Here is a 21,559-nt window from a genome sequence, read left to right as displayed (position 1 = left end):
GAATTCTGTTTCTGGCTTTCGAAAATGAGTTGACGATATTTAATAACTATGAAATGAAACAATTTGCTTTTAAATTCCATTTGCAACTGCGTATAATTAAAAGGAAAACAATTTGTTTCATATTGTTCGATTGTGTTTCTTTTTTTCTTTTATTAATCAAACAATTCACGTGTTTCACGTTTTTAGTAACATCAAGGCGGTCAATAAATGAGTCGCGTTCTGAGAAAACTTGGCAAAATGCATGTGCGTAAAGTAACGTCCCTGATTAGTCTGTGCAGTCCGCACAGACTAATCAGGGACGACACTTTCCGCTTTTATGATATTTTCTGTTTAAAGAAAGTCTTTTCTTAGCAAAAATCTAGTATAGGCGAATAGTGTCGTCCCTGATTAGCCTGTGCGGACTGCACAGGCTAATCTGGGACGACACTTTACGCACATGCATTATGCACAGTTTTCTCAGAACGCGACACAAATCTACTCACCCTTTTCCTGGGAAAGCTTAGGCGACGTAAGCGATTTTAGTACTAAGTAAAAATACTCATGCCTGTAAGTGAAAAAGGTGCTTCCAATAGACAGATTATTGACAGTTTTATCATGGTGCTTGTAATATCAATAAAACATGTACACATTAAATATGTAAGTTGCAAACTTCTGTCATTAACTGTTAAAACAATGGAAAGAACGTTGTTTTGGCATAAGGATGCATACTCATTTACAACGTCAAGTGCTCTTGTCATAGGGTGAGAAAATTGTGCGGCCAGTCCAGGACTCGAACCCGGTACACCTCGCTAACAGGGCGAGCTCTCTTCCGATTAAACTTACCGGGCCGCCACACAACTTCTAACCTTATGTGACTAAGTTCAGACCGTGACACTCGCATTTATAAAAAAAGGTGCTAAATGTTTAATTAGATAGCTAGGATGTTTATGCATAATACCAATAACTTATTTCAATAGTTTTACCCAAAATTACAGCCTCTTACAGGCAGCTTCCCAATTGCAAACAGTAACGCTTTTCCCCAAAACTCTTACCGAAAGTCAAAAAAGATGCAGATTTTGTCCAATAAATGATTGGTTTATTGCGTTTATTATACAGGGATATAATTATGTAACACTTTATAACATAAAGTTTCAAATGCAGTTAAACATTCACTTACACACAATCAGAGTACTGTTGTTTACAATCTTATTTATAACGCACGTGTTTCCAAATTACATGGTTTATCCCGCTATTTTTCCCAATGCAAAATGCGCAGGCTTTTAAAAAATGAGCCAAAAAGATCACTGTATCTTACCAAATCAGTACACGGGACGAATATCTCTTATTAGAGCTTGACTCTGACAATTGACTCTGTTGTTTTCCAATGTGAAATGTTTATGCTCTTTCGAAATTTTACTGTTCATGAAAAGGTAAAAAAAAATGAGACATAGGAATGTTTATAATTTGTTGATGCGAAATAAAAGCCTCAACTTCATAATTGCCAATAGTCGGACGCAAACTTTCGTCGTAGTCAGATACATCTTTACAGTATCTGGATTTCTGTATGTATGTTACGGTCCACACAAAACGGTATTCGGTGAGAAATTGTATAATAACACGTGCCAAGAACGGAAAAACGGACATGGTGGTCGACACTTGTCATAGCATGTACTTCCAAATAAATTGCGCTGTCGTCTGATGGTGTTCTCAATCCTTGCCATACACTTGAAGCGATAAGGCTAAACTGCATTCCGTCATAAGGTAAGTCTGACAATAAGATAATAATACCAATATAATTAATAAAATTGATTGAATAATAATAATAATAATTATTATTATTATTATTATTATTATTATTATTATTATTATTACCCTTCGATAGCTAGAACATGGTTCCCATCCATTTCCACGATGCTATTTATATTTTGATCACGTGTCTCCCTGTATTGGGTCTACAGTTTTGTCGTTGTTTACCAAGGTCAATAATCTCACGTGATCGTCAGTTAAGCACTTGTTTTGAATTCCATGATCACGTGTCGTTTGGGAAATTAAACGAAACATAGTTAATATTTTGTAACCTGTGAACAACACATAACTTTTCTTAAGACCGAATATTTTAATTCTTAACTTTTAAATTGTCGTTCTTACAGAAAGTGCATATTGTATTAATAATTATTTAAATATTAAGATAGGACTAAGTTAAATGATAACTCAATGTGCTTTGGATTTTTTTAATTCGTGTAAACAGGTACATTATAGTATTATCATACGATGCTGTTAATATATGAAATGTCCATCTTTCCTTAGATATTAAGTTCAGTTAATAAACATTAGAATAAGTGCCCATAAATATAAATATTTTGAACACGTATACACGTATATATGTACGTGTTCAAACATTTTGTTATATATACCATTAAACAATATGAAAGTGTAATCACACGTATCTTCATTTTTTTAGCTAAACCATCGATTTAAAAGATATTATGTGTATATTAAATTAAGTTTTAATAAATAACCAAACAATTACAATGGGTAAATTATTCGCCTCTAATTTAAGATAACAATACAATATTGATTTAGTTAAGTTGCTTTACTGTGTTATTGTTTTCAACGTAAAACTTTTGAATTTACGAGCACCAATAGTAGAAACATGATTCTTTTAGCAACAAGTACAATTTCAAAAATGTTCTTCATTCGGTAATATGAAAGGAAAAGTGACATGTGATCTTTATTTGCCATTTCGAAAGAAACATAACAAAAACGGGCCTATTTATATTTTCTGTTAATATGCAAAGGAAATTAAGGATATAATCATGTACCCGAAATATTATTCACACAATTAATTCAAACAATGTTGAGCTTTTCTTGATTTGAGAACATTGCGATAGGCAGTATTAATCTGCCTGTAGTTCTCTCCCTTTTAATGCTAATTCCATTTGATTGCGTTAAGTAAAAGATGCTATTTATTTAGTTTGTGTATTATTAATTCATAATTACTTATGCGATATACATGTTATGACATAACTCGTATTAAACTATTTTTATCTGTTTCAGTGCAAGATGTGTATCATATGACTTACATATATCAATCTCTATAATTTATTTGTATATTAAATTTACATAAAGCTAATTTAACAATGTAGATTTAGTGGTAATGTATGAATATACTCATCGGGATATATTACCAATTATATTTATAAACCGTAAGCCTGAAAATCAACTGTATACATGTTCTTTAAACATTTTTATTATTGTAATTTTGTTTTAAGTCTTAAACTCGCGGTTTTGTCTATGCTTTTAGCCCACTTTCAAGCTTAGGACATTAACTCTTTCAGTGCTGGAACTGAATTTTGAAGGCCTTCGCAAACAGTTTGGATCCAGATGAGACGCCACAGAACGTGGCGTCTCATCAGAATCCAAACTGTTTGCTATTGTTATAGTATTCTTTGAAAAAAAAATCGAAGAAAATGATAATTTTTTAATTCAGCAGACGACATTTTAGCAGACGACAAATTTCCCAGCATGCAAAGGGTTAACTCGTTTTAAAGGGCCTGTTCACTGATTGGTGTGTCTTTTTGAAGATATGAGTCGTGTTCTGAGAAAACTGGGCATAATGCATGTGCGTAAAGTGTCGTCCCAGATTAGCCTGTGCAGTCCGCAAAGGCTAATCAGGGACGACACTTTCCGTTTTTATGACGTTTTTCGTTTAAATGAAGTCTATTCTTAGCAAAAATCCAATTTAGGCGGAAAGTGTCGTCCCTGATCAGCCTGTGCGGACTGCACAGGCTAATCTGGGACGACACTTTACGCACATGCATTATGCCCAGTTTTCTCAGAACGCGACTCTTATAATTGACAGTTTAAATTTGAATAAAATCGTTTATTTAGCAGTATGAGAACGTGACTCCGGTAAGGATGTCTATAAATATATTTTTTTAAGTTTTTTTAAACCTCACTTTAATTTAAAACAAGTGCTTGGGAAAACAAACTAACACAAACACGTGCTGAATAAGAGCATCCTTTTAAATCCTATGTTATTTTGAAGAACGTTATTGTATAATTACAAGAATTATTATTGCAAACAAGATTGCAAATCATTTGAAATTCTATTTCATTTTAAGATAAATTGTACTAACAATTTATATCAATTCAATCTCATATCAGTAAAATGATAATATTCACATTGTTAAAAGTGATATTAGTAGTCAATTAATCAATGATTTTATTTAATTACACGTTCGTGTCCAACATATTTGACTGTTATGGATTCAGTTTTAACTTTGAATCCATATTTTGTTCTTCAAATACCATATGAGGTTCACGCGGCTATGTCTCTGCTCAGGATGGACGACGATTTGCCAAGGCATCACAAACTAAAAGTATATGCATGCGGTGCCAGCTTTATTCATATATACCAAATGTGCGACAGGATCCTCAAGTTGAGTCTTTCCAAAATTGAATAAAGATATAGTTCATCGGCAATCAGAAATCCGCGATCAACTGACCGCTTTCAATTAACTTAGCGTGCCCGCAGTCATTATTTAAGATATTATCAGACTTGTTTTCAGAATAGCCTTTGAAAAAGAATGAAACAATTCCAGCCAGCCCAATTTATGCTCACAAAGAATTTCAGCGTCTTGATCTGTTTCTAATTACCGTATCTTGAATTCATGACTTTGAGGTCAGCTGGGGCCTGAATGAATACATCGTTCAAATAAACTGTTTTAAACACATCGTGGAATTCTTCTTTCAAACATTGTGGCAAATAAAACATCACTCCTTTATCTTGCCACCTCACTAAGAACATCTCACTACGTCTTTGCAAGGGCAGATATAGTAACGTACAAGTAAGTTATAGCGGCTGTATACGAAATACCAAACCTGAATGCAATATCAACGGGGTTTTCAGGGGCTTACACACGGGCTGGACAGAATGTAAACACACCGTTAAGTACTTAATGTTTGCAAATATCTCAAGTTATTGAAAAACATTTGCGAAAATCTTTAGTGCATAAAAGACAGTTTTTCTTGCAGTTTGCGTCGATATCTAAAGGTATAAGAATAATCATTGAATATGTCTGAAATCGGTGACAAAATTTCACGTTCCGTGAAGCATAACCGTAACATAATTGCAGTAAAAATAAAATTTTGAACAAGAACACATGCTTATTAGATAAAGTACTTCTGATGTACATTTATTTCCCATTGGCATGAGCAGCATAAAAATCTGTCTTTAAGGAAAAAAAATTAGAAAGTTATTTGAACAAGAAATATCTTTAAAAAAGATATACGGCGTTGATTGTGGTCGATGTTTATGAACGATCAAAAGTTATCTCTATGAGATAAAAAGTAGCGGATGCCTTTTTTTTCTGCGCAGTTCTTAGCTCCATCACAAGCAAATCAATAACGGGGTGTTGCGCCAGATTTCGTGGCTTATTTTGCTTTATGTGATATTATTACTCAGATATCTATATTTACAGAATAGAAAACACAAGAAACATGAAAATAAACGAGTGCATATAGGTCAGCCGGCAATACTCGAATCTTATTTAATTGCATAATTATAGTATAGTGAATTATTGTGCTCATGCTTAATAAACTGGTCTAAATGGATAAATATATCTAATTAATTTTATCAAAATTGGTCCTTATTATGCAAATGTTGAAATCATATTAAAATCGACTGATTGACATACCACAATAATATCGCCGAATATCTTTATTTAGTATCTTTCTGATCAAAACAGACTTCAAGTGCACAAAGTTTACGAGACGGCGTTTATATAAAGATTTCTGCAACTGACCGCAAACTGACCTTGATACCTTGCGGATTGGAATGCGATGCATTAAAGTTAGGTAACAATTCTCTGCTGAAACGACGGCTTGTTAACGCCAACTGTACACGACCAAGGCAACAGCTGTGCCTAAAATATTGATATATCGACAAAGCGACTAAACGAACTATTTACTCCATCAGACAAAAATAGCATAGATTCCAATTTTTTCCTTCAATGAAAAGATCGCAACCCCTTCTGCGAACTCCGGTGATGAACTGTATATAAACTCTGACTTTCACACACTGGCCGCGAATTGACCCGGAACCTCGCGGGTTGAAATGCAATGCAAGTAAGTACTAAATATGAGAATATAGCCTTTAGTATAAACGCTTTTGCGCTGGTAATTCTCTGAAAATAAAAGGTTGACGCACAAACTGTATTTATGTCGAAAATTGATTGTAAAACTGTTCTATCTATTGAGCCTTTTCATTAGAGATAAAATTGTTTCATGCAGTAAAACAGTGTTACAAAGACGCGGATATGTTTCCAATGTTCTGGTGTTATACTCAAATCAGCCAATGGAATAAATGAAGTGTATTCATTCGTACCTAGCCGCGGGAAATTTTTTCGGCGTAAGCTGCATAAGCCAGCTTTTCACCTTAGCCTGACCTTTGTAAGTGTCCAATAAAATTCCAATAAAATTTCCCGCGGCTAGGTACGAATGAATACACTTCATTTATTCCATTGGCTGATTTGAGTATACCACCAGAACATTGGAAACATATCCGCGTCTTTGTAACACTGTTTTACTGTATGAAACAATTTTATCTCGAATGAAAAGGCTTAATAGATAGAACAGTTTTACACTCAATTCTCGACATCAATACAGTTTGTGCGTACACCTTTTATTTTCAGAGTATTACCAGCGCAAGAGCGTTTATACTTAAAAGGCTATGTTCTCATATTTAGTACTTACTTCCTTATTCCTGTCAACATGTTAACATGTAAAAGTATAAAGAGCAATGGAAGCGAGGCCTCACTTTAAAGCATTGCATTTCAACCCGCGAGGTATATCGGGTCAATTCGCGGACATTCAGAGTTTATATACAGGTCATCACCGGAGTTGGCGGCCAGTAAAATAATCGTTATATAATAAAGACGCTATCCGTGAACTAGGTGACCTGGAATTTTCTTTAGACCAGAAATATGTTAAATGAAGATATTCAGCAATATAATTATGGTATGTAAATAATAGATTCTTAATGTGTTTTCAACAATACAATGATAAATATTATTGTTGATAAATTTAACAATAATTATTCGTCCATATTGCCTAATGTACTAAAGTGATATTATGAGCATGTAACAGTTTATAGGTGTCTATCGCAACCGTTGATTATTTTTGATGTTTCTACTTCATATACACTTATATTAATTAATGCAGCATCATCATACTAAAACAATATACCAGAAAGAGAAAAATAATGCATTTGAATATCAACCGTACTTTCGTTTGACAACTGATCATGCGTTTACGAGTTGAACCTAAATTTAGTTTTAGTGCAGATTTGTTCATACGACACAAAGACACGAAATTGTTTTACGGATCATTTCAGCTTACAGGACTGTGTGGGTCACGTAAGAATATCGAATATAAAATATATTTTTATAAACAACTGGTAGCAAGGTGAGTTGCAGATAATTAATCAGTAACCACATTTTAACTAACTATTTTGACCTGTTAATTCTTTTCAGCTCAATTCAACAGTGCAAAATGCCCATAATATCACTTTAAGCATTAGCACGATGATAATTGATACTGTTAATAATCGAATCAAATAGCAATGCCCGACAAACCACTAAAACAGGTTTGTTCGAAGAACGCGCCTATAAATACGGATACTTCTCGTGTGGCCGGTTGACTCATATGTTTAAATTTCACTTCCATTCTTCTTTTGGTTTTCTGTTTTGTATCTATAGGTTTATGACCAGCAATATGTTATAATGTAAAATAAGCCGCGAAAACTCCCCGTAACATCCCGTACTGCGTGTGATGCAGCTAAGAACTGCACAGAAAAAGACATTCGCTATACTTGATCTCATTCATTAAACTATTTACGCCGTATATCTTTTTTAAAGATATTTCTTGTTTTGAATATTATTGGACACTTACAAAGGTCAAGTCAGGGTGAAAAGCTGGCTTAATACAGCTTACGCCGAAAAAAGCAACACTTACCAGTGTGTTTACATCCATTAACGTTGAATTGGGAACCCCACAAAGTCACGTGATCTTGCACCCTGAATATCCTTCTGTGTTGGATTGAATTTTATTTTCATCAGAAGCAACAGAAGAACATTATCACAACGGACTTTGCTTAAAGGAGAATTTCTCCAACATGACCCACAATCTAATGGAACACGGTGCCTATTTTTTGAATTTTAAGATCTGTGTTGGAAGAAAAAAGCGCGACCCAGATAACATTTTTAAGGATGTCTTTTTAAATATTTCACCATTTTTAATGGGATAAATGCGAGAGCCCGCTCATTCGTGAGAGTTTTCTATAGGTATCATAATTTTTTTAAACAAATAAGTATTTTTTCAGTAACGTGCAACTGCGCGTTTGTAATATGAGGTCCCCACACTGATCCGACATTTTTCTAACCGTTCAAACGCAATGTTGCACTTTACTGAAAAAATAAAATACTTATTTGTTTTTTTTTATTATTTGAGTCGGAAGAGACCTAAGGCAACTATCTTGACCGTTATGTTTATGCTTTGACGATTACCCTGTTCTGAAGCAATAAGACTAAACTATATATATGGACGAAATTTGCTAATATAACAAGTCCACAATACATGATATGTGATTAAAATCAATTATCTTTTATAAAAGTGATGTAATATTGCATAAAACACAACTAAATGAAAACCTTTGTATTCAAAAAGAAGTAATGTCTACCGTATTCATCTGGGGATAGGGTTATTGACGATGTCACAGACAATCTGTGGATGGGGATATTGACGATGTCACAGACAATCTGGGGATGGGGATAGTAACGATGTCACAGACAATCTGGGGATGGGGATATTGACGATGTCACAGACAATCTGGGGATGGAGATATTGACGATGTCACAGACAATCTGGGGATGGGGATATTGACGATGTCACAGACAATCTGAGGATGGGGATATTGACGATGTCACAGACAATCTGGGGATTGGGATATTGACGATGTCACAGACAATCTGGGGATGGGGATATTGACGATGTCACAGACAATCTGGGGATGGGGATATTGACGATGTCACAGACAATCTGGGGATGGGGATATTGACGATGTCACAGACAATCTTGGGATGGGGATATTGACGATGTCACAGACAATCTGGGGATGGGGATATTGACGATGTCACGGACAATCTGGGGATGGGGATATTGACGATGTCACAGACAACCTGGGGATGGGGATATTGACGATGTCACAGACAGGTCCTACAGACCCTCCGCAACAGTTGTTTATGATATCCGGGTTTAACCCTTTGCATGCTTGGATATTTGTCGTCTGCTCAATTGGTGTCTGCTGAATTTCTAACATCATCATTTTCTTCACTTTTTTAAAAGACCACTATCAGAATAGCAAACAGTTTGGATCAATATCAGACGCCACAAAACGTGATCCAAACTGTTTGCAAAGGCCTTTAAAATTCGGTTCCAGCGCTATAAGGGTTAAGAAACTTCGAAGAGAAGTTGTCGCTTGACTGGCTGCACTGAATTGAATTGCGGTCAAGGGGTCTGTTCTACCGGTCCCGGCTAAGGCCTGGTGTGTGGTAACCAAGGTTAACATATTGAAATCGAAGATATTTATAACTTTTTTTCCAAAGTTAAAGATGATAATTGTATTTCTTTCTCAACCGCGGAAATTATCATTGTTCCTTAACATATTGTACAACATGAATTATCAGAACCTTTTTGACCCATTTCAAATGTACCATTCTAGTGTACAGTCCAAGTTGATATACTCCTACAGCTACCATTGAAACAATTAAACAGCAACATAAGACTTGATAACACTCGCACATAAAATGTACCTTCTATAAAATACTTACTGCAAACTACGCGCTCCAATATGATGATGGCATCATCCCATGGATTCTATAATAAATTTCCTGTTCTTGGATTCTGTCAATTAATTTCCTGCATCAACGACCGTCGTCTATTTTCCTCCTTTTGAAATCGATGAAATGCTTGTCCAATCGTTTATCAGTGTCTCTCTAAGTGCGTCAAAGGTCGATACATTTTTTTCCGTCGTGAACATGTGTTACAAGTAAAACAAGGACAGTTTGTTTGCGAAGTTTAAATGCAAAATGGCCGCAATCGGAGTTAATGGTCAATCTTTTTTAGTAATTAAATACCCCGGATGTGACGTCACGATGGATTCTCCTCTAAATATGCTCGACTAATATGCGATGAAAACATTAACGAACCGATGGTACTTTAAGATCCCTTTCGCGTTGAAAGATGTGTAATACTAACAAAATGTCAAAATCTAGTGTGCTAAGGTGTGTACTTCTTGAAAATATTTGGTTATCTACCAATTAAAAAATTCCATAAACAATATTTCAAAAACTCAAATATATTGGTTTAGTCTATTTTAACTAATGAGTTATAATTATATCAACTTACAAATATTGTCTTTTCCAATCACTTAGCATCAAAATATCACAAGTATTTCAATAACTTGTATTACCTTTCTTGTTGGATTTATTCTTTTTTAAAGGTTAATAATACAACGTACGGCTTGAAGTATATAAGACACATACAGTAAATTAAATTGCAATATATTATATTTATGCAATTATATTTATAGTTAAAGAATCATACAATTATATAATATATATAAAAACATTTATACTTTCTATTTAAACAAATATGGATGTTAACGTTTTCCCTGCACGCAAACAAAAAACGTTTCGACTTTTATTGGATGAAAAGTTGTTTCTTTTTTTCAAAAACAAATTTTCTTACAACAACTTCGAAAACACTCGACACGAACGCTGTGTTGAATATATGAATACATACAAGCGATTACAGGATCCATCACCCGATGATGTATTCTGCATTTTGGCGAAAACGCTATTACTATATCAGCTATTTTTTTTGTTGAAATGTAGTATTTCATTAGTCTATTGGCATTCTGTCTATTTGAAAAATGCCAATAGACTACAATCTCTTGCACGACGGTTACATTACATTCACCTCTGTGTTGGGCTCAGAACGGACTATTGTTATGAAAGCGTCTCATTCATGTCATGATCATTCCAAGCGTTCATCATTGAGGTTACAGTATACTAAACAATCTCTTGCACGACGGTTACATTGAATTCACTGCATTAAAAAAAAACCATCTCATACCATGATATTTTATACCAGTCTAAATTCATTATTATAAAATTGATATGGTTTTTTGATGTTGAGAAACCAACATACATACACACGTCGAAGCAATTCCTAACGTCACTCAGTAAAAATTATGTTTAGTTTACATTTGTGAAGTGCGTGGAATGATTCCATCTGCGTAAATGGGCAATAAAATAGTTCCAAAAAGTTGCATTAAAACTCGCAAGTTTTTGCACGATTTATCGTACATTTAAAAGTCATATTTATTAATTTAATGCATGCGATCCTAAATATCCAATCAAATATATATTGAATGCGTTTGTTCGGTTTTACCTTTTTTATAGGCAAAATGGCATGCTGAGCATTTCGCATTGTTGTATGTGAGAGCAAGGAACGACAACTCTGCGTGGAGATTGAATAGACTGTTGTACCGAAAATCAGAAACACGCATCGCAGTCTGGCGCGTGTTTTTCATGGGATAAAAAATTGCAGACGATATAGATAAAGTTATTTATAGGTAATATGTTTTGCAAAAAGTCATGAAAGTTTGCGAGGCGCGTGGTATTTTATCCGTTTAAGGATTCTGATGACCCTGGTTCGATTCCTATAAAACTATAAAAAAAACATTCAAGATTTGTAAGCAACCATATTTAATTACATTTGAAAAAAGCCAAAATCTGTGAACAGTTCCTTTAAAAAAGTGAATGGAAACGAGATTTTGATTAAAGTATCGTAGTTTAACGGCTTGTTTTAAAGACACAATCATTGCAATAAATATTGCAGTACATATTCTCCGGTAACAGCGTATCAAGCGCTTAGGAAACGAGTAACACAATTTCTGAATTCATGCATACAATGCAATAATAAACGATTTACCTTGAAGAGGTCCGTGTAGGTCTGTGAATATACCGTATTTATCATTTTCGTTCTGCATTCGACACAACAAAAATTAAGAATCAACGTATATTAGTCCAGATTCCGACTTTCTTTTAACCGAAACAAAAACCAAAACAAAATCGAATTCTTAGTATTATTTTTTCGGGGTACTAATTACAAAACAAAACACGAATCTTATTTCCCTATTCATATGTCGTTTCAATTTTAATGAACAAAAATCAATATATGAAAATTGAAACACAGTAAGCCTGTTTCCATTTATTAGTCTTGAATTGATAAAATAGTAAACGTAAAACCGCTGTTTTGGGAAAATAAGTTGTGATTGATCTTTTTGCGCTGTTATCTCCCTTATATCTTTTTTTTAATACATACACGTAGACATTTCTAGAACATGAATAGTCGAGTCTTGGGACAGCTATTGAAGGCTACGCTAATAGGAAAATATAGTAACATTAATTTATGATACAAAAGTACATGTCTGCTTTTGTTTAAAATCATTGGATTTGAGTACATGTATAACATGCATTTCGATAATCATGGCACAATAAAATATCTTTTTGGAGCGTAGCTTTTCTCTGAAAGTAATTAAAACAATTGAACTATTAACTAAATTGTATAAATATCTTATTAACAAAAGAAAAAAGCCACACATTATTGCTAAACATATAAATTCAATTAGTATGGTGAACAATTCCCCTGAGAGCATAGATTGACTCATGAAGCCCAGTCACGGCACGTCGTGCGCCGTCCTGGTGGACTCTCGTATCACGCATGTCTTGCATCCAACCAGTGATTTGCTACAAGTTACAAATAAAGGGTGCGACACTAGTCCTGAATTGCACACTAAATAGTGTTATAAAGTTTAGAGCATAGGTTTAAATGCCTTAAGCAATGGGTTCACGAACTGTGTTCTTGTAAAAGTGTTTCAGAATGATTATCTTTGGTGCTTCCTTCATAGGATAACGAGAATTTGCTTGCAACAATTATACAATTATTTAAAACTCTTTACAAGACCCTAACATTATAATAATAATAAAAACAATTAACGATTATTTAAGTCCATTATTAAAAATTTATATAAATTACAACTATGACACTGTTACAAATAATTAATTTTATGAATAACGTTTTTGTTTTTGTACGTTCTTTTCCCCGTTTAATCCATGTCAAACTTGTTATTTTGAAGCGTGTTTAACCACACAAACTGAAAGCCGATGATTCCCTACACACCCACAACAACATTCACTACGCGTTAGGCCAACTAAACTTAAATATTTGATTTACTGATTATATGTTATATGAACACAAACAGTTATTCAATTTGTTTACAACTTCTATTTGAGGTAAAACATTGGTGGCTCTATTTTTATTTCGCGAGAGCTTACAAACTTGTCAGAAATAAAGTCAAGCGAGTATTTTCGAGCTTCATGAACATCAGACATATGACATTTCTAGATACCCAATGAGCCTTCGCACCCTCAAGATTCTCCATCTTTTTGTTTTAATGTCTTCTTTGGTGCTACCTCGGACGTATCTTTGGCTCGTTTATATATGCATCTTTCAATAAGAGGTGGCACCAGTGATGGACGATCGTTCGCTGACCATTACAACTGTAACGTTTTTTAGTCAATTTCGTCTTTAAAATGTTTTCTATCGTAATAAACCGTAATTAAATCCACAATAATTTATGTGAATGTAATACTTATTTTTTTGTGCGATGCATGTTCGATACAATATATATAATAGTGTATTTGTTTAATCTTTGAAACGGTTGCTCTGTACGATTTTGTGTCAAACAGGCACAAGATTGTTTTAAAATAATCATGCAAATTGTAAATGCATATTGCATTAAGTCTAATTTTCATGTAAATTAATCTAGATAACGTCATGGCGTTTCGCTGTAACACTGTGCGGTGTTTCGCCGCGACACTCGCCGCGGATCGCATTGGGCGAACGCATGCGGATTTATTTTATGTGTAGATTTATTGTGAATACTGAAACAACGACCAACATGGACCCAGAACCGCGGTGGTTTCACAATCGCTGTGTCACCGCGGACATTGCATAACGGTCACAGCTGTAATGCAGTTCTAGAAGTGAAAGTATTTTTTAGTTCTTATAATACAAACAGATACTTACACACACGTTTATTTTTATATTTTATTTACATACATTTATTTATACTGTCACAAAAACCAATCGTTAGATACAATGAATAACAAGCATATTGTTAACCCATTTATGCCTAGCGTCTAGAAAAAAGGCCTTGGCAAACAACGTAGACTCAGATGAGACGCCGCATAATGCGGCGTCTCATCAGGGTCTGCGCTGTTTTCTTAAAGGAATTTTGGTAAAAAATATTCTAAATATATAAATAAATATACAAGACATCCCTAATTCTGGAAATAAATTGAGCCAATGGAGAAGGATGGGAGAGTCCACTAGGCATAAATGGGTTAATATACACATTTCATAACAACGTAAAATATAATTTTCATGAAATACACACCTATACACCAATGCCGGTAAACAACACTAAAGCCTGATAGACATTTACAAATTATTTTTAATTACAAGTCCCTTTGCAACATATCATCCTGTAAATATAATACATTACAAAAGAAACTCAACACGTTGCAACTTTTAAAAAAAAAACTCTACAAATAATGCTGTTTTTTCCCGACACAGAAATAAGTTGTTTGGTTCTCAAACATCTGTACGAAAAATGAAGTTCGTCGGCCAAACGTGTTTTCTTTCGTTACATTTTTCAAAAAACACACAGTATTTCTCACATATAAATATATTTAATGAACAATAACTTCTAAATAGCTCTTCATTTCCCAAATATGATCCATTTAAGCAAACAAGAAAAATGAAAAAAATCATCATGGAATGCACAAAACTTTTATTAGTAGGGGACCAAAATGGGGTCGGTTGGATAAATGGAAACAAACAACTTTCGTAAGACCCAGTACGTGTTTGTCGTATTTTAACACCTACAAAACAATTGAGTTATTAATGATCAGCCACAGATTGGCGCACGTAAGGTTTATGTAACCTGGCAACCGCCAGGAACCACCTGGCAAACAGCTGACACCACTTGGCGACACCAGACACAACCAGGCACAACCAGGCACAACCAGATACAACCAGAAACAACCAGACACAACCAGACAAAATCAAACACAATACAGAACTTTGTCCCTTTTTAAAATTGACCTCTCGCAATACCGCAGGTTTATCAAATGATCAAACGTATTTTGAAGTTTCAACTCTGTAGCTACAACATGAATTATACCACCTATGGTAATATTAAATAACAATTGTAATGCTCAAGTTGTTATATTTAAACGAAATAAAGAAAACGACGATTTGATTGAAATCGTGTTGATTATAAAACGAGCGGAAAATTGAAATTATTTTTCAAAAGATGAAAGAATTAAAAAGAACATGTAACAGATTTATTGTTCCAAAACACGTCTGTAAAATACAAAACAAAAGAAGTAATTAGGATTTTTTTAAACATGGCGAGCACTCTTAAAATGTCAAAACGTCAATGACGCCTATTCATTTTCCGCAGTTCCTAATGTTGACGGTGGTAGTTATGTTTCTGGTGGGATGTGATGCTGCAGATGATGCAGATGATGACACAAAAATTGCAGATATTAATTTTACAATCACGTTGTCTAAAATCATGTTAAACATACTGTAAAAACTGCATTTTCGAACACAGGTGATAAATGGCTTTCAGAGTAAAATGCACTGACCATTGGCCGCTTAAGCCAGGCGACCGTATACTAAGGTGTAATATATAGAATGATTTTCGTCTGGAGAAGGAATTTTGCTGACCGTTGTAGGCAGGTGACCGCTAGACAGGTTGGTATTTATATCGTTCTAGTACCGGTTTATTTGCGCTGCGAATATATACGCCTCAGACAGAAAAAAGTGTATAATTCCAACCTTCAATCCATTGACTTTGTACCGGACGTCCCGTTGCTGCTCTTCAAGACTAGCATCTGACGATTGTCCGGGTACTCTTTGGCGGTGCGCGACTTGCGAATGATGAATCTATTGACTTTGTACCGGACGTCACGTTGCTGCTCTTCAAGACTAGCATCTGACGATTGTCCGGGCTCTTCTGGGCGTTGCGCGACTTGCGGATGATGAGAAACACGATGAGGTTCAAGAGGCCGCCGATGTTGGCAAAGAAGACGATCAGGAAATAGAGGACCATGTGAATGTGCGGAGTGACGAGCCCCCAGACAGCGTGCACCGCAACACCTGACCACTGCGCGAAAAAAGCGACCACGAACATGGACATGTTTCTTGCCGCCCTGTGGGACCTCTTCATGATAGCAATGTTAGAATTCTCATTGCCTAGGACCTGCTTCGTCGCGCGGGTCTCGTCACGGATACGTTTCCATGCCAAAATATATAGGATAATGTTGACGGCGGTGATAATGATAATCGGGATTGTATTGAAGAGGAAGTTGCTCATTCTGCCTTTCACCTGGTCGAATGCGCAGCTGAAATCAAACAAAGCTGATATTAGTAATGATTGTAAACATATACTTGTAATTATAAATATGAATACAAATTGAATTAAATCAAACGTTGAAGATGACATGTGCACTCCAATAGAAATGAGGGTAACATTACCATAAAATATTGTGTATATTTCATTTGTTTTTGTTATTAATGCACATGTATAATTGAAGAAACAAACAATTCTTAATACAATTTATAAACGAAAACATGGACCGGATGTATATGTTCAAAACTATGGATGGAGCAAATGAACAAATGAAATACACTCACAATAATTCTATTGGTCCAAACTGATCGCCGGCCGCTGCCGCTACAGCCCCAACAAACGGTACTCCGAAGCAATAGAGAAGGAGCTTCCAGTCTCTCTTGCCGAAGTTGATATTCTTGTCGAAGTAAATGATGAAAAACACGCTGATGGCGATGACGTTCACCAGCAGGTTCTGGGACCCGATGAAAACCGTGACCATGAAGCCGTAGAAGGTGCACAGCTCCTTAGGGCGCACGTGTCCGAACACCACGAGGCCGTGCACGTGCTCAATAGTGTGCCAAAAATTGAAGACACCGTCGCAGATCGCCATGTAGACGACGTATCGCTCGCTACGGGACCACTTGCTGAAGAAAGTGAGGTTATTGTTGTTCCGGAAAGAGAGAACGATTGTGATGATGGCGCAGATGAGGCTGGTGATCAGGCAACCAATGGCAAGGCTGTGAAGGTAGACAAACGTTCCGTCCTCCATACCGAACACCGGAAAGTCATATCCGCTGCGGGGAACAAACTGCTCGTCGGTCGTAGCCTCAGTATTATTGTCCCCGCTGATAGGTTCGAATTGGTCGCGAGTGGCTGAAACGTTGTCAGTTATCGGGTAACGTGAAATATAAGGGTCGGCAGTCGAAGACACGTTGACGTCTCCATTTGAGAAAAGTAGTCTTGCTGACGTGAATAGTTTGTCGGAAACGTTAGCTGACATTGTGACCTCAGCGAATAGACCTAGATAATAAAATCAAACTTCAAATTAGAACTGCATAAATTGAATTTGCACGTGTATATTAGTTACAGATATGTTTAGTATTTATTAAATACATAAACTTTAAGGAGTGTATACCTTATTAAAGAACCGTTCTTTTGTATTGTTTTTTTATCATGTTTATTTTGAATAAGCCAATAAAAATAACATATGAGTCTTCTTTTCATATCACCGAATTATAAGCATTCGTAAATTATAACATGGGAGACCATATATCATTAATTTTTCTACCAGTGGTAAGCGTCACTTAAAGGGATCTTTTCACGCTTTGGTAAATTGACAAAATTGAAAAAAGTTGTTTCAGATTCGTAAGTTTTCATTTTAGTTATGATATTTGTGAGGAAACAGTAATACTGAACATTAACCATGCTCTAATATAGCCATTATATGCATCTTTTGACGATTAAAAACCTAAAAATTATAAAGCGTTGCAACGCGAAACGATTGAATAATTTGGAAAGTTCTGTTTTTGTCGTTAAATTTTGTGAAACTACGAAGATTGCTTATATAAGGTATAAAATACGTCAAGCATGTGTACTCGGCGGAATAGCTCAGTAGGCTAAAGCGTTTTTACTTCAGGACTCTGGCAGGACTCCAGGGGTCACTGGTTCGAAACGTGCTCCGGGCAATGTTCTTTTCCTTTTTTTCAATTTTTTTCTTGATTTTTTACTGGAGCTTTTACGATCCAATGTTTACATTTATCAATATAAAGCATTTAATGAATAAGTTAAAAAAAAATGCCAAAATCTGTGAAAAGGCCCCTTTAAAATAAAAAAAAATTAAACAACACACAAAAACTCAACTGAAATCAGTCGACTGCATTGTTTCACAACCCAAAGGAGAAGAATTTATCATGTGTGATGGTTTTGTGATTGATTAAAAATTTTAATTTATAATTCGAATATTATCGTTTGAATATTGAGTGTTTATATATTATAACAAATCATCTAAATAATGGAAATAATTCAAATAATTGATGGGTTAGCTATACCAATATATAAAAATTGAAAAAAAAATATGGTTATCAAAATTATGATTGTTATCATTATTTTGATTATTATTATTATTACAATTTTAATAAGTCTAACCTTGTGGCGGAATGCAGTTTATCCTTGATGCTTTAAGTGATGGCAATACTTGAGAAAACCATCAGACGACAGCGCAATTTATATGCCAGAATATGTCATGACCACGGATGGCTACCGAGTCTATTTTCTGTTGTTGACACACTTATTATCAAACTAGCATGTCAAGGAAATGTGATGGACAGAAGTTACGACAATTCCGGAGAATGTTCGATGCGAGTTTTATATAAGGAATCTAAGTATTATTGAACCAAATGGGTACTAAATTATGTATTATATTGATACTGATCAATCAAATTTAATCATTCCTACAAACAAAAACGACAAACTTTGGCATAAAATATATATGGTTGTACAATATAAGTGGCATTTATTAGCAAAACTGAAATTTTATTTAAAAACACATGTGCTAATAGCTGAATAAGATTAACTCCCACTAAACAAGTGATGCCACTGGTTCATATTTATAAAGTTGGTCCTATGCTTATTTTTGAAATACATATATTTAGACAGTCATATTATTTCAGATGTTTGTGGTTATAATAAGCATTAGCTGAACGTTTTTAAACATACTCAATTTATTAAATAACACCTTTTCAAAAAGTGCTGGCGTACTTCTATTTGACAATTTAATACATATAATGATAACACAGAATTCATTCTCAATATCGTGCTGCCTATCAGAAGACTAGCAGAATCACATCGTCCCGTTTCTATCCTTAACCCTTGCGATGATAATCGAAGGCGAATCAATGCGCGGTGGTCTCAAAGGGACGTTTTCACGTTTTGGTGAATTGAAAAAAATAAACAAATCAAAGTGCTGAAGGCACTGAAGATGTTCGCTATTGCATAATTTAACACGCAATTCATTTTTCAAAATCAATCGCAAGTTTGAAATGAACACACGCCATTCAACTTTATAAAGTGTGTGTCATAGCGCACGGGTCGAGTTTTGTGTGCACTTTTATCATCCTTATTATTTCATAGAAATAACTTCGACAAAATAAAAACAACATGCTTTTTGGACGTTCTGAAAGCATAAAAAGTATGATGAAAATGGTAATGAGACCTTAATATAAAGAAAATTTGCAGTCACCATCATATTAAAGGAATATTTTTTCTAATATCAACTAACTATCTCACCAAGAATATAAATTCATAATGAAAGTTCCGTGTACAAAACTTTTGATTTTTGACACCATATACAAATTCAAAATATACAATCATCTTCGTATCTTGTATATGGAGGAATAAAAGTATATACAAATTGCTGTTTATGCTTTACTTGTTACCCGAGCAGTTCACACGGTGTCAACAACGCTGACATAAACATAGGTATAGAGCACTAATGCGCTTTTAGGCATAGCTGTTTTACTCAGTTTTCATCTTAGTGACTTTTACATAACGCCAACAAACACGCGTGAATATTTTCGAAAATGGGTCTTATTCCATATGCGCCCATCATAAAAATAGCCCACTCAGCTATCTCTCCTTCTGGTAAGGAGAAACATTACATATTGAGTGATTTCATAGCGAACAGCATCGCCTATGGCCTGACGGCGCAAAAGCACATGTTGGGTTTAACAAACGCTTGCCGAAACGCATAAGACCCATTTTCGCATGACGGCGCAATTGACGTGTGATTTAACTGTGTCGAAAGCAAACTGCGTTTAAATCAAATATCAACATACGATATATTTCGATAGTGAAGAAAGATACTCATAACAAGGCATATGTGGACACATATGAAGTGCTCTCCCGTAGTATATTTTTATCTACTCACACTTATGTGTGGTTTGACAATGCTAACACACATTTCATGAGGTGAATATGCAACTTACAAGTGAAAAACACAACCCAATAGTTTAACTTTTGTTTAATTGTATTTATTTATTTAGAAAAGTAAATTGCAAACTTTATTTCAAAGTCAGCGTATACGCCGACTATATTTTTAAAAGATATTTATTGTTATAAATATATTTAATATAATATATTTAGTTGTTTTCGGTTTTAGCGACTATAAAGCATTTTCGAGGTTGCCTATAGTATGCCTGTAGTAATTGATGAACTCATATCCAACTGTCCATGTATTGAGAACTGTGAATATAAACAAGCTAAACCTTCTACTAACCTTCTACTATTGCGTTGCTAGCACCCGTTAATAAAAAAGATCGCCGCTATCTGTTGAGAACCAAAGAACGTTTTCCAGAAATACCCGCTGTAGTAGCATGAACGAGGTTACGAAACAGGTTATTTGTATTATTATTATAAATTGTTTGTTATATTCGGGTTTAGCGATTATGAAACATTTTTTTTTTTGTCTATCGTATCGCTGAAGTTATTGTTGAACTTATGTTCAACGTTTTATAAATTTAGAATATAAATAAGCGTTAACTTTTTCCCGAATCTATTAATAGCCTCAATTTACGACCTGTACTACGTCATTGAGGTGTATGTGAGAGCGTAAACTATTGCGTTGTTATCGCCCGTGGACTTTCCTTTGTTTATCGACAGGCGCATCTATTAATAGCCTCATATCATGAATGGACTGAGCAAAAATACTACGTCATGAAGACGCTGCAGAAAGTGGACTATTTTATTCATTCATAAACAATCTCCTCCGCGACACGTACAATACGATCATTGTTTATTGATTCTTTTCTATAAATGCACCGTTCGAAACTATTGCATTTAACACGATATTAATATCATGTTTCCATTTGCGAATGAACATAATTGGAGAACTCAAACCTCTTGCATAAATTATACAACTCTTTCTCGCGCGGATACGCGTAGTAAGCGGGTATTGGGCTCCTAGAAGCTAAGGCGTATCGACCTGAATTT

At 34.8% G+C, this 21,559-nt stretch overlaps 1 protein-coding gene across 1 annotated transcript; it reads right to left on the bottom strand.

Annotated features, from left to right (window-relative positions):
- Positions 1-16,066: 16,066 nt before the first annotated feature.
- Positions 16,067-17,573, bottom strand: LOC127835870 (uncharacterized). The gene is made up of 2 exons (XM_052362294.1): positions 16,876-17,573; positions 16,067-16,583 (listed from the first exon to the last, which is right to left on the bottom strand). Exons 1-2 carry the CDS (start codon positions 17,571-17,573, stop codon positions 16,067-16,069), a joined length of 1,215 nt encoding a protein of 404 aa, XP_052218254.1.
- Positions 17,574-21,559: the final 3,986 nt, after the last annotated feature.

This window comes from Dreissena polymorpha, chromosome 6 (assembly GCF_020536995.1).
Source record: "Dreissena polymorpha isolate Duluth1 chromosome 6, UMN_Dpol_1.0, whole genome shotgun sequence".
Classification (NCBI taxonomy): domain Eukaryota; kingdom Metazoa; phylum Mollusca; class Bivalvia; order Myida; family Dreissenidae; genus Dreissena; species Dreissena polymorpha.
Note: the sequence above shows the minus strand (reverse complement) of the source record. Positions and strands in the feature narration are given on the sequence as shown.

Coding starts and splice junctions, on each gene's coding strand:
- LOC127835870 (XM_052362294.1), bottom strand. CDS start 17,573: ATGTCAGCTAACGTTTCCGACAAACTATTCACGTCAGCAAGACTACTT. Junction 16,584..16,875: donor TTTGGACCAATAGAATTATT/GTGAGTGTATTT, acceptor GTTTGATTTCAG/CTGCGCATTCGACCAGGTGA.